The following is a 13081-nucleotide window of genomic DNA, read 5'->3' as shown; positions in this document are numbered from 1 at the left end:
AGGGTCCCAAACAGTATTGCCAGTTGAGGCAAGACTTCACCACATGTGTGTTGGGATCATAAACTGCATCTGGTGCTCCCAGTGCAGCCTTCTCTACACTGGTGAGATCCAACACAGATTAGGAAACTGCTTTGTTGAGTGCCTTTGCTCCACCTGCAACAGCCAGGATTTCCTGGTGGCCATCCATTTTAATTCTATTTCCCATTCCGACATGTCGGTCCATGGCCTCCTCTATTGCCAATGGGGGAGCAAAATCTCATATTCCAGCTTGGTAGCCTTCAACCTGAGAGCAAAAACATCAATTTCTCTAATTTCCAGTAATTTCTCCTCCCTCCTCTGCTCTCTTTTCCCAACACCCATTCTGCTCTCCCTTATCCCATCTCTTTTCCTTACCTGCCTATCATCTCCCTGTACAGTTTTACAGTTTTCTTCTAGAAAGTAATATTGTTATTTACCAGAAGAATTAGGAGGACATTAGGATTTCCTTGGATAACATTCATCAAGCAATTTGCATCACTCTGGAAGCCAGGAACTAGGTTTTCATACTTGTCAGAGTTGATATCAAAATGTGTAAACCAACACTTCAAGATCCAGTGACCAAATCTGTCTGTCAATTCTGGATAGTGGAAAAAAAACTTCAGAACTAATGGGTGGTTGGTATACACAGAAGAAACTGTGGCTGTGCTCTCCAGGAATTTACAAATGGATTTCAGTGATATCTAAAAAGAGAGGGAAAAGATCTGAATTCTAATAATTATAGCGAGAACTTAGCTTTTTCCAAGTGAAAAGAATTTCTACAAATAAATAGTTCACAATCTGTATCAATTTCTTTGTTCCTCTTTCCTTAAATAGAAATTGCAGTTAATCCTCAGACATCCTACTTTATTGTATAGCCGTAACACTATCATTATCTTTTTTTTGCTAGTGGTTGACTTTTTGTATTAGGCCAGACAGCTATGTATAAATATAGCATTTCCTGTGCGTTCTTTAAATGTTAGCTACTGCTAATCCATTGTTAAGCATTTTAATGAATTCCCCACAGCCAATTCACTATTCATACTTTGACAGTTTCTTTTGTGCAGCTTTAGGAACTTAGTTTCAGACTGAACTATTTCATCTGCCACCTTAATTAAGGATTCTATTACCTTATGATCTCTTTGAATCTCAGATGTTAAGATCATTAACAATTTATTGTTGTCCAATATTCAAAGTTCCTTAATTGGCTACTCAATATACTAGCCCCAAAAGCCAATCCATCCACATTCTAGGATTTCTTACTCTACAGTATAAATGCTGACTTAGGTGAATGAGTCACTATAGAAAGTGTGAAGCCATTTTCTTCAGCCTCCAGAAGAAAAAAATCTGATTCCATTTCCCTGTTCTATTGCTGTCTAGGGCCGAACCCAAATTCACCACAAAGAATGCTTAAGTAATATGTTCTTCTCCACCTTTACCATATCCTACCATTTGACTATTTCAAGATATTCTCTGCTGTAACCTCATCTTCTATCCCTGTAAATTTCAGCAGCTCTGCCTAATTTTAATATTTTGAAATCCTTGCTATAAATATCTGTTTCTACAGTGCCTTTTATTTACTTGAGCCTCCTTAATTCCACATTGTTTGACAATCTATTGATCACGGTTCTAAATATCACATTAATTCTGAGAAGAGGTTGGACATACTTGTATTGTTTTCTCTGGAGCTTTGAATGCTGAGTGAAGACCTGATAAAAGTTTATAACATTACGAAAGTAAAGATCAAATAGATCATCAGTGTCTTTGCCCCAGGGTGGAACTGTGAAATACTAGAGGGCACAGGTTGCAGGTGTTTTGGGGGGGATTTTAAAGGGTATGTTTTTTTTCTGTCACACAGAGTAGTAGATGCTTGTAGTGCACTGCCAGGGAGGCTGGTAGAAGCATATACAATGTTGATGTTAATGAGCACTTATATAGGCACACGAACATGCAAGGAATGGAGGGATATGGATCATATGTTGGTAGATAGATTTAGTTTAACTAGGCATCATGGTTGGAACAGATATTATGGATCAAAGAGTCTACCACACAGTTCTATGTTCCATCACTATTTTCACTCAATATATTTTTTTTCAATGCATCTGTGGAGTCTTTTTTACATTTATACACTATAATTACATTTATTTGTGTTTTCTGTGCATGTGTAAGACAACATACTGCCACAAATAAAAACTGACATACTCAATAAATTCATGACTTTAACCCAACTAGATAAGATGCAATTTCTCCCTTAACATTTTATCACTTATCTTTGCTATTTAGCTTTTAAAAAAAATTTGGTTCTGTTACATGGAAATGTGCAACTTAATGCTAAAACATCAGAAGAACCAATTTTACTCACAATACAAAAAATACATCTATGTTTACCAAATCTAGCTTGTTGCACTTTTCTTGGCATATAGACAACAGATAGATTGCAGCCCTAAGCACAAAAGATGGAAGTGAATGTCCTCGATTGAAGGATGAGCGTAAAAAGCTACTGATGGCTTTGAATAAAGGACCTTCTGAAAAAAGCCTGAGGAAACAAAAAACAAGTGAACCACTTCATATGTATGATCTTCAAATGTGTTTAGCCTGACACAGAAACTAATAGAAAGTCATAATCATTATAATTTAATTCCAGTATTAAAGCATCTATTTTAGTAACTTTTTTGTTAAAAACAAAAAAACTATCCAACCATTAAATTTATATACCAACATTCACATAGCCAGATTTTATCATCTAAATGTTAAAAGGCAAATAAAAAGTTTCTTGACATTGATGTATTAGCAGTTAAGACCACTGAGAAGTATACTCCATACCTAAAATTCCAAAGCCTCTGAACAAAGCTTTAGAAATAAGACAGGGGAAAGATGAATCTCTATGTATAGACTGTGAAAATGTCAGAAAGCAATTTAGTTGAGTTACTCCTAAGCAACTCCCATTATACAATAGGTAAGGATATAGATTATCTATTTTTGTATATATGTCTCATTTATGATTGTACACCTCCTATTCAATGCAGTACTTTGCATAATCTTTTTATATTAATATTTATCACCTTAACAGCTGTATCAACATTTATAATATAAATCTATACATTAAATACTTCAGAATAGAAATACAATACAGCACAATAGCACAGCTTATTTACAATAAGTAGTTATTAGTCATAGGTTTATTTGTCTTTTGTTCTTTAGCTGTATAGTTTGTCTTTTGCAAACTTCTAATGACCTGCAGTTCAGGGATCTGCAGGTTTCCCTGGTCAAATATGTAACCATGGTTGGGTATAGTCTGATCCAATTTCAGACAGTTGCTGGGATGAATCCAGCAACAGTTTGTAGTAAAGATTGAATATTATATTATTGGTTTTCCTGAAATAATTCTGTTCATCTAGATTTGCAGTCCAGCATTTTAAATACAATTTTAAATATAATGGTGGATTATTGGGCTAGGGTAGATGATCAGGGAAGGGAAACTGGTAAAGGAAAACAGAGAAGTGATTACCTCACAAAGATCAAACATATTATCTGCATTTCAGAAGCAGAGTAGAACACTATACTGTACTACTATTTTATAGTGCCACCAACTGGGATGTTATAGGCATTTATTCCACTAGTCACAACTTGTCAAAGATCTCCTTGCATAACATATATTGATGCACTTTTTAAAAAAGTGTTTTATTATCTTTCTGATAATATTCTAACAGTTCTCCTGCAGTGATATCTTACTGAATGACTCAGAGTTTATTGCTTTCACTCTCACTACATTTTTGAATGGAAAGAATATTATGTTTTAATTAATACTAAACATTAGGTTCAATGCAAAATTAGATGGGACAGAAGAAATTACAAAACAAGGTATTTAAATGAAAATAAAATTAATCAAAATTAATATAAACATGTGAAGTAGGCCTCAATGAAAAAGTTAACATTGAAGCTCAAAAGATTTTAAAGTTAAGTAAGTCAAATATGTGAGAACATTACATTATTGAAAAATAGGACTGATATCTTTAATTCCAAGAATTCTAAAAATCATGCAGAAGGCAAAAGCATCGACACATTCTAAGAATCAACTTGAGGCTGAAGTTAAGGGACTTCAGGATCATTTTGCATTTGTAAACTTGTCTTGAATTCCATGGGCTCTAACCTTTTGGATCAGTTTACCAGATGGGAGTTCATCAAAGGCTTTAATAAAGTCCACATGGCCTATATTAAATGCAGTGCCTTCATCAATATACTCTCCTACCTCTTCAAACTTAAATCAAATTGATCAGAGAGAATCACTCCTAACTAAAAATATGCTGTCTATGAATGTTCTCCAGCTTTCCAGAAACTAATCAAAGTTAGTAAGACTACCTTTGCAGATTAATCCTGTTCTCAGAATGTTTTTCCAACAACTTCCTGGTCACTGACAAGAAATTACTGACAAGTAATTACCTGACCTATTCCTGCTGCAACCCCTACTGGGGCTGAGAGGGATAATAAATCAACCATGATAGAATAGCAAGGCAGACTCAATGGGCTGAATGGCCTAATTCTGCTCCCATGTCTTATGCTCTCCTTCTTGAATAAAGGGTATTACATTTTCTGTCCTCCAGTCATCTGACACCTCATCCATGGTCAGGGTTCACAGTTTGAAATTAACAACTCCTCCCTCGGAGTGTCAGATACCCCGAGCCAATAGGCTGGTCCTGGACTTATTTCCACTTGGAATAATTTACTTACTTATTATTTAATTATTTATGGTTTTATATTGCTATATTTCTACACTATTCTTGGTTGGTGCGACTAACGAAACCCAATTTCCCTCCGGATCAATAATGTCTGTCAAAAAATACACTTCATCAGGTCCCAGGGATTTAACCACTTTTAAGCCCAGTATGACATTGAAAGCTTTCTCTCTTACTTTAATGGAAATTTGTTCTAGAATCTCATTGCCTACTCCCTGGATTCTCTAAGTACAACATCCTCCTACAAATAAAAAACATTCACATAAGAACTCACCTAGGTTTTCTGACTCCATGCACAGATTTTTCTTTCAGTACCTAGCAGTCTTACTCTTCCCTGGTTTCTGTTTTACCATTAAAATACTTCTTAAAATTCTATATGGTTTTCCTTAATTTTATCTGCCAGTGGTATTTTATGCCCACTACTTGCCCTATTTCTTTTTTTAACCACCTACAAGTTGAAAAAAGATTACCCCTCCTTGCCCCCTTCCCGCTCTCAGTTCACAACAGAGACCCATATCAGAATCAGGTTTATCATTGGACTTTAGATACAACACTGAGTCATGTCATTTGCAGAAATTCTCTGATGACTCAGCAATAGTTGGGTGTATAGAGGGAGAATGGGAGGATGAATACAAGGCCCTTGTGGAGGACTTTGCTAAATGGTGTAAGCTGAATCATTTGCAGCTCAACATTAGTAAGACAAAGACAAAGGAGATGTTGAAGGACTTTAGGAAGACCAAGGCTACATTGCTCCCTGTTACTACTGATGGTGAGGAGATGGATGTGGTGAGGACCTACAAGTACATGGGGGTGCAACCTAGATGACAAACTTGAATGGAGCACCAAGTCTGTGTACAAGAAAGGCCAGAATTACTTCTACTTCCAAAGGAGACTGCGGTCCTTTGGTGTATACAGGATTCTCCTTCATATGTTCTACTGATCTGTTGTCGCCAGTAACAACCTTCTATGCGGTGGTGTGCTGGGGCAATGGCATCAACATAGGTGATGCCAACAGGCTCAATAAATTGATAAGAAAGACTGGTTATGTTATAGGAGTCAAACTGGATACACTGGAGGCTGTGGTAGAACAAAGGACCTTATGGAAAATTCTGGCAATTCTGGACAATGTTTCTCACCCTCTGCATATCACCTTGGCTGAACAAAGGAGTACTTTTAGTAATAGACTGCACTGCTCCAAAGAGCGCTATACGAGGTCATTCTTATCCTTGGCCATTACGCTCTATAATGAGTCAAGCTATAGCTGGGGAAGTGATGACCCCCTCCTTTAGAACTGTTTTGTGGTAACATTATTTATTCTTTCTACTTCTCTTCTGATATTTATATCTGTGCACTTGTAATGCTACAAGTGTGCACTGTAATTTCCTTTGCAATCGATAAAGTATCTATCTTGATCTTACCTTTCACCTTTAAATAACTGTTAGCCCTAAACACTGACTTATTGAATTACTACAACATAGTGGACCGTGAGAGGCTGCTCCCAATGTACTTTTGTTAGTGGATCAAAGAGTCCTGATGAAGGGTCTCGGCCCGAAACATTGGCTACTCTTTTCTCACGGATGCTGCCTGACCTGCTGAGTTCTTCCAGCGTTGTGTACGTACTTTTGTTAGTCCTGTATTACACTATTGAAATCAGCCTTTCCTCAATTCAGGACAATTTCTAGTCCATCCTTATCCTTTGAATCTTGCAGACCTATTGCCAGTTTTTTTCAAAATATGCCAACCACTTGCTTAGGTACATTATCTAAGATTAGATCTAGTACTGTCCTTTCTCTAATGCAACGATCTACAGACTAGCATGGAAAGCTCTCCTTGACACACTAAAAGAGTCTACCCACTCTAAACCTTTCATACCGAGGTGATCACAGTTAAATGTTCAGATGTTGACATCCTCTGCTATAAACTCATTATTCTTCCACCTGTGATTTGCCTGTATAACTACTTCTCTGTGAGAATATCACTAATAAAGTAGTTGTGACCTATTTATTTCTAATTGTTGCAATAATGGATGTTAATTAATATTGCAAAGCTCCTCTTATTATGCCTGAAGATTCTATACCCCGGAATGATAAGTTGCCAATAACACCATTCTTTCAAACATGTCTTTGCATTATTAATAATCTCATATTTCCACATACTCACAAGGACATTGGAAGTAGTATATTTAAATACTTTTAAGACAGATGTAAATAGATTTTTGATAAGCAAAGGGGATAAAGGTTACCAGAGATAGGCAGGAATGCAGAGTTGAAGTTACAATTCAATTAGTTGTGATCATATTGAATAGTGGAGCAGATTCAAGAGGCCAAATGGCATACTCCTCTTCCAATTAGTATGACAGCCAATAAAAAGATGGAATACTTTTTATTCCCTGTATTAACATTGATAAAGTTATTTCAAAAGCAAGTGAACTATAATTGTGAAGATACTGTATTATTGTAATTTTCCTATAGTTAGAATTAAACACTTCAATTTATGGTTTGTACTCAGCAAGTTTGTGAATTCTTTAGTAAAAACTAACTAATCTTTCTAATTAAGCTATTACCTGTTATCATACATATGGGCCAAGTACAATAATAACAACAGACAATATTGGCGGCTTTGGAGGTCTTCATCTATTCCGATTGTGTCAAAACCTTCTGAAAGCACAGATATTGTATCTAAAAATGTGTAGTTCAGATGCGGAATATACTTCGCAAAAAGTGCAGATACGTCATCCAAATCTACGATCAGAAGAAAGTTGAACATAGTTAATTACAATGGCATACCTTGATGTTTTAATTTTAATTCCATTTAACTTTCTAACATTGAATCATGAACAATTTATGCAGTGGATTAAACAAACTCAGCAAGCAAGTGCAGTAATCTGGCAGCTAAATTTGCATTAAGGTACCTGAATAAAGGAATAAAAATTACTAGCTCAGAATTGGTCCTTTTTTATGCATCTGTAGAAACTGAAGAAGAAATGCAAATAATTTGGCAGTGATACCTGCTATAATTGATGGTTACGTCAATATATAAAAGGGCAAAGTATGAATATGATTGAGGCATTCATGGGTTGTTTTTTATGGAGCCATAATTCAGCATGAGGAAATTAATTCAGGAGATAAATGGAGAAAATTAGAAGTACAGCACAAGAAAGTAAATGAGACAAATTAAGTAAAAATTAATGCATACATTGCCCAACTTCTGTATTTACTTCTTTATATACACCAAGTGTTCATAACATCTATTATAACCTATTTAACAAAGCTGAACTAAAATATAATTACAACACAGTGAGGGAGCAAGTAGAGCTGCTGTATCACAGCTCCAGCAACCTGAGTTCAATCCTTAACTCTGGTAATGTCTGATAGATAGATAGATAGATAGATAGATAGATAGATAGATAGATAGATAGATACTTTATTCATCCCCATGGGGAAATTCAACTTTTTTCCAATGTCCCATACACTTGTTGTAGCAAAACTAATTCCCATACACTTGTTGTAGCAAAACTAATTACATACAATACTTAACTCAGTAAAAAATATGATATGCATCTAAATCACTATCTCAAAAAGCATTAATAATAGCTTTTAAAAAGTTCTTAAGTCCTGGCGGTAGAATTGTAAAGCCTAATGGCTAATAATTAGCCTAATGCCTAATGTCTGTGTAAAGTTTGCACCTTTTCTCTGTGACAGTTGGGTTTCTCCTGGGTGCTCTGGTTTCCTCCCACATCCTAAAGATATCCTATTAGTTAATGGCTACTGTAAGGTATTCCATATATAGGTAAGTGGCAAATAAATCATGGGGGATTTGATAGGGGCATGAGGAAGAATAGGTTACAGGGAAATAAAGTGGGGAATAGGGTTAATAGAATTGATCTGAAGGCTGGTTAAAAAAAAGTCAATGTATTGAATGACTTCCTTCTTTGTTGTAGGAAATTACTCATACCAAAGATTTTCACTGAAGAAAATATTTCAATACATTAGGAGATTTAATGCACACCAGAAAAGAACAGAAGAACAGGGGAATCTACAGTAAGTGGCCAACAAAATAAAATAGTTCTAAGATAATCTTTGAAATCTTTAGGATGCAATGGCAATTATACTAATTGTTCATACACCTGAAAAATAACAGAAAATAATTAGCTGAGCTGCTGCTTCATAGCTGCAATGGTTTGGATTCAAATTTGATTTTGTGGAGTTTTCATGTTCTCCAAGTGCTCGTGTGGGTTTCCTCAAGGAACTCTGGTTTCCTTCCATGTCCCAAAACTGAGGTAAGTTAGTTGCCTAGTGTGTAGACAAGTGGCAGAATCTTATGGTGGAGTGAGGAAGAGAGAGAAATTAAAAGAATGCAATTACAATAAAATGGGTTAGTGTAAAATATTTTGCTTGATAGTTACTGCGCCTTTGTTAACACTGTTTTGTCACTGCTGACAATGGACAGACACTGCATCTCTCTGAGTCTGATTTCATAAATCTTTTTTATAAACTGAAGACTCAGCTGCTCAAGATCCTCTTGAGCTTGTGTATTATTATGTATTACTTCAATGTACAGATACAAGGCATCCCAGTTCTTCAGATGTTGCATTCAAAATCCAGTTTGTGAAAAGGTTTTCATGGAGAGGGCCTGCATACTCTAAGAGCCAAGAAACCCCACAGCACAGATATTAAGTTCCATTATTTGTAATTATTTATTTTATTTTATTTAGCAATATAGCACAAAAGTAGCACAACCCCCATTAACCTTAACCTAATCATGGGAAAATTTACAATGACCAATTAACCTACTTTGTCATTGGACTGTGGGAGGAAGCCAGAGCACCCAAGGAAAACCCACACATTCTATGGGGAGGACATACAGAGACTCCTTACAGAACAGTGCTAGAACAGATCTCTGAACTCTGGAACACCCTGTGCTGACCACTACACTACTGTGGCTTAGAGGAGGTTGCCAGGAGTGAGGTTATTGATCAATGTCTAGGACGTAGTCCCAATGTCAATGTCATATGAAGTTTAAGTGTCTTGACATTTTAATCAAGCTCAATAAATAGTCAAGATATAAGGTAAGAGATGGAAGTGAAACGGATAGCAGAGATAATTGATTGCCACCTATCCTTGATATTAATTGACATCACTGATTCTTTCACTTTAAACATCCTTACAAGAGACTAAAATGTGACTGACACAAAATATTGTAGATACCAGAGCAGGTCAGATGCTGTGTATACTGTAGAAAGTCATACCAACTACAAGGCACAATATAAGTGTATGACAAAATACTCTTTACTTGACCAGGTAAATAGAACTCCAACAACTCAGAATTAGTTCAACATCATCAAGCAGATCACTTGACTGAGACCCCACCCATCATCCTGAACCTTCTTTACTTCCACCAGCAGCATAAAGCATTGTGTAGCATCTAAAAATGAATTGCAATTATAAATCTAGACAATACCTCCAGGAAGGCGGCACCCATTATTACAGACCCCCATCATCCAGGACATGCCCTCTTCTCATTGTTACCGTCAGGTAAGAGGTACAGAAGCCTGAAGGAACACACTCAACAATTCAGAAACAGCTTCTTCCCCTCTGCCGTCTAATTCCTAAATGGACATTGAACTTCAACATAAGAAATATAATGGTTCAAAAATATTGCTCACTGACTCATTGCCTAAGGGCAATTAGAGATAAGCAGTAAATTAGAGATAAGACAAGCAACACAAAGATGCAGAAAAAAAACACAAATGAAGAAATGTGTTACTTCACAACTTGTTTACATAAAATTTTACCCATCCATGTATTCTAATAGGCTTCCTGTATTTCGTCAAAGTATATATATTGGCGCCTTTCTTGCAGATCTGGAAATTTCTCTTCACATGCTACTAGGTTTGGGTGAAACATGAGCTATATATTTCATATCTCCTTACAAAATGCATGCTGGTTCTATAGATCTGTGATCTATTGGTTTATTATTGTCATGTGTACCAAGAGACAGAGGAAAGCTTCTCAGAACAATTTCATCAGTACCTTTGCTTCCACATCCTGCAATCTACTCTCTCTTATATGCCTGCTAATTCCTCCCTGAATCCCTCCTAGAATCCACACTGATTCTCCCACAGCTCAGCTGCATCAAAGCAATTTACAGATATTTTCAAGATATTTTCTATGGCAATATAATACCACAACAAAGGAAATGACCATTGTCTTGAAATCACTAATGAATCAGAAATATAGTTACTTCCTGACAGAAAAAGCTCACTTTCATGCAGCATTACCCAAGGTGTGGCCATGAGCAGCTGTCATTCCAAGCCATGATGCATTGGATAGAAAGCTTTCTATGGAGCATTGATCAAAATTGGTAAGGGTCAAAGGAGTCATGCCAAATTCCTTTAAATTCCTGAGGAAACAGAGGTGTTGGTGAGCTTTCTTGACTATGGGATCAACATAGTTGGACCAGGACAGACTATAGGCCATGTTCACTCCAAAGTATTTGAATCCCTCAATCCTATCAACCTCAGACTATTGATGTAAACAGGAGCATGTGCCCTGACCACTTCCTGAAGTCAATAACTAGCTCTTTTGCTTTGCTGACATTGAGGGATAGGCTGTTGTCATGACATTAGGAGAGTTTAACATCGGTAGCTGAGCGAAGGGCGCTGAGTAGGCTACGGTCAATTATGGATAACTCTGAACATCCTCTACATAGCACCATCCAGAGACAGAGAAGCAGTTTCAGCGACAGGTTACTATCGATGCAATGCTCCTCAGACAGGATGAAGAGGTCAATACTCCCCAATGCCATTTAGCTTTACAATTCTACCGCCAGGACTTAAGAACTTTTTAAAAGCTATTATTAATGCTTTTTGAGTAGTGATTTAGATGCATATCATTTTTTTACTGAGTTAAGTATTGTATGTAATTAGTTTTGCTACAACAAGTGTATGGGACATTGGAAAAAAGTTGAATTTCCCCATGGGGATGAATAAAGTATCTATCTATCTATCTATCTATCATGCCAGCAGATTCTCTATGTCCTTCCTGTACCCTGATTCATTGTCATTTGAGATATATCTCACTACCGTTGTAAACTTGTAGATGGAATTATAGCAGATCCACCACACAGTCAGTCATGAGTATCTAGGGAGTAAAGTAGGGGGTCAAGGATGAAGCCTTGTGGTGCACCAGTGCTAAGGATAATTGTGGTAAGGTGTGGCTGCCTTTCCTTATGATTATGGTCTGTAGGACAGGAAATAAAGGAGCCAGTTGCAAAGGAAGGTGTTGAAGCCCAGGTTTAGGAGATTAGAGTCATCTAGTTCCAGGGTTTTCACTTCAGATTTCCAATATAATATCCACATTGTGTGTTAAAAACTTGAACAGATTCTTTATCTACTAGTCTGAATTTGAATGTCTGCTATTTTTTTACAGAAGGAGACTATTTAGCCCATCAGGTAGATGTTCGCTCCCAGTGAGGCTTTTCTAATAAATTCTTTTCTCCCTCTCCTTGTCTCCCTATAGCTCCACAACTTATTCTCTAACACATACCCAGCAATTGCCATTTTGATTCTTTTATCACTAATTTGGAGTAGCCAATCAACATACCAGCACATGCTGAAACTGAACACAGTCCTTGAGAGAACAGGCAAACTTCATACTTCCAAGGTCAAGATTGAACTCTAGTCCCTGGAGTACTGGGCTGATTGTACTACCAGCTACACAAAAAGATCATAGATTCTGCAGAAAGTCATTTGCTGAAGATTTTCTTTAACACTGGAACCTTCAGCAGTAGAGACAGCTAGGACTGAAACTCAGAAAGGAATTTCTACTAAGCCATTTTCCAGCAAAATTTTCAGCACTGGTTTAGGGATTGGCAATAAATACCAGGAAATGGTGGCAAAAGAGAAAATGAAGCTGGAAAAATACCTAAAATGGACCCAAAGAAAAAAAGCTGGGCTATGTGCAGCAGACAGCAGTGGAACTAGTTGATATGTTTTATGCCACAGGCCAAAAGGGTTCTTGTGTACAACTGCTCTGTGATTCTGTGAATTGACACATCATGATCAAAAATACATGTGTGTTACCCACTGTTATGGAGTTTAGCGCTTCATCTTATAAGGTATTCAGACATGGAAAAGGTGACAGATCAACTTGGTTGGTTAAATTATACTGCCTCCATGTTTATATTTTGACCTTACGAATCTATGTTTACATCTCTGCTCCCAGACTGCTATTGTACCGCTTGATTTTTTATATGCCTGCTGCCTTTTATGCATTAGTAATTGATCATGGCTAGTGCACTTAAATTTGTGAGCTGGAATGTAAAGGGACTGA

At 36.7% G+C, this 13081-nt stretch overlaps 1 protein-coding gene across 1 annotated transcript in view; it reads right to left on the bottom strand.

Moving 5' to 3' along the window:
* Positions 1-431: 431 nt before the first annotated feature.
* LOC140719000 (meiosis inhibitor protein 1) overlaps positions 432-13081 on the bottom strand; it is a 156048-nt gene continuing 143398 nt past the window's right edge. The window contains exons 20-22 of the mRNA XM_073033308.1: positions 7312-7489; positions 2383-2551; positions 432-719 (exon numbers count right to left, since the gene is read on the bottom strand). Of these exons, the coding sequence (XP_072889409.1) occupies positions 432-719; positions 2383-2551; positions 7312-7489 (635 nt within the window). The remainder of the gene's footprint in view (positions 720-2382; positions 2552-7311; positions 7490-13081) is intronic.

Source organism: Hemitrygon akajei, chromosome 31 (assembly GCF_048418815.1).
Source record: "Hemitrygon akajei chromosome 31, sHemAka1.3, whole genome shotgun sequence".
NCBI lineage: Eukaryota > Metazoa > Chordata > Chondrichthyes > Myliobatiformes > Dasyatidae > Hemitrygon > Hemitrygon akajei.
The sequence above is the reverse complement of the archived record's forward strand: the minus strand, read 5'-3'. Positions and strand labels throughout refer to the sequence as shown.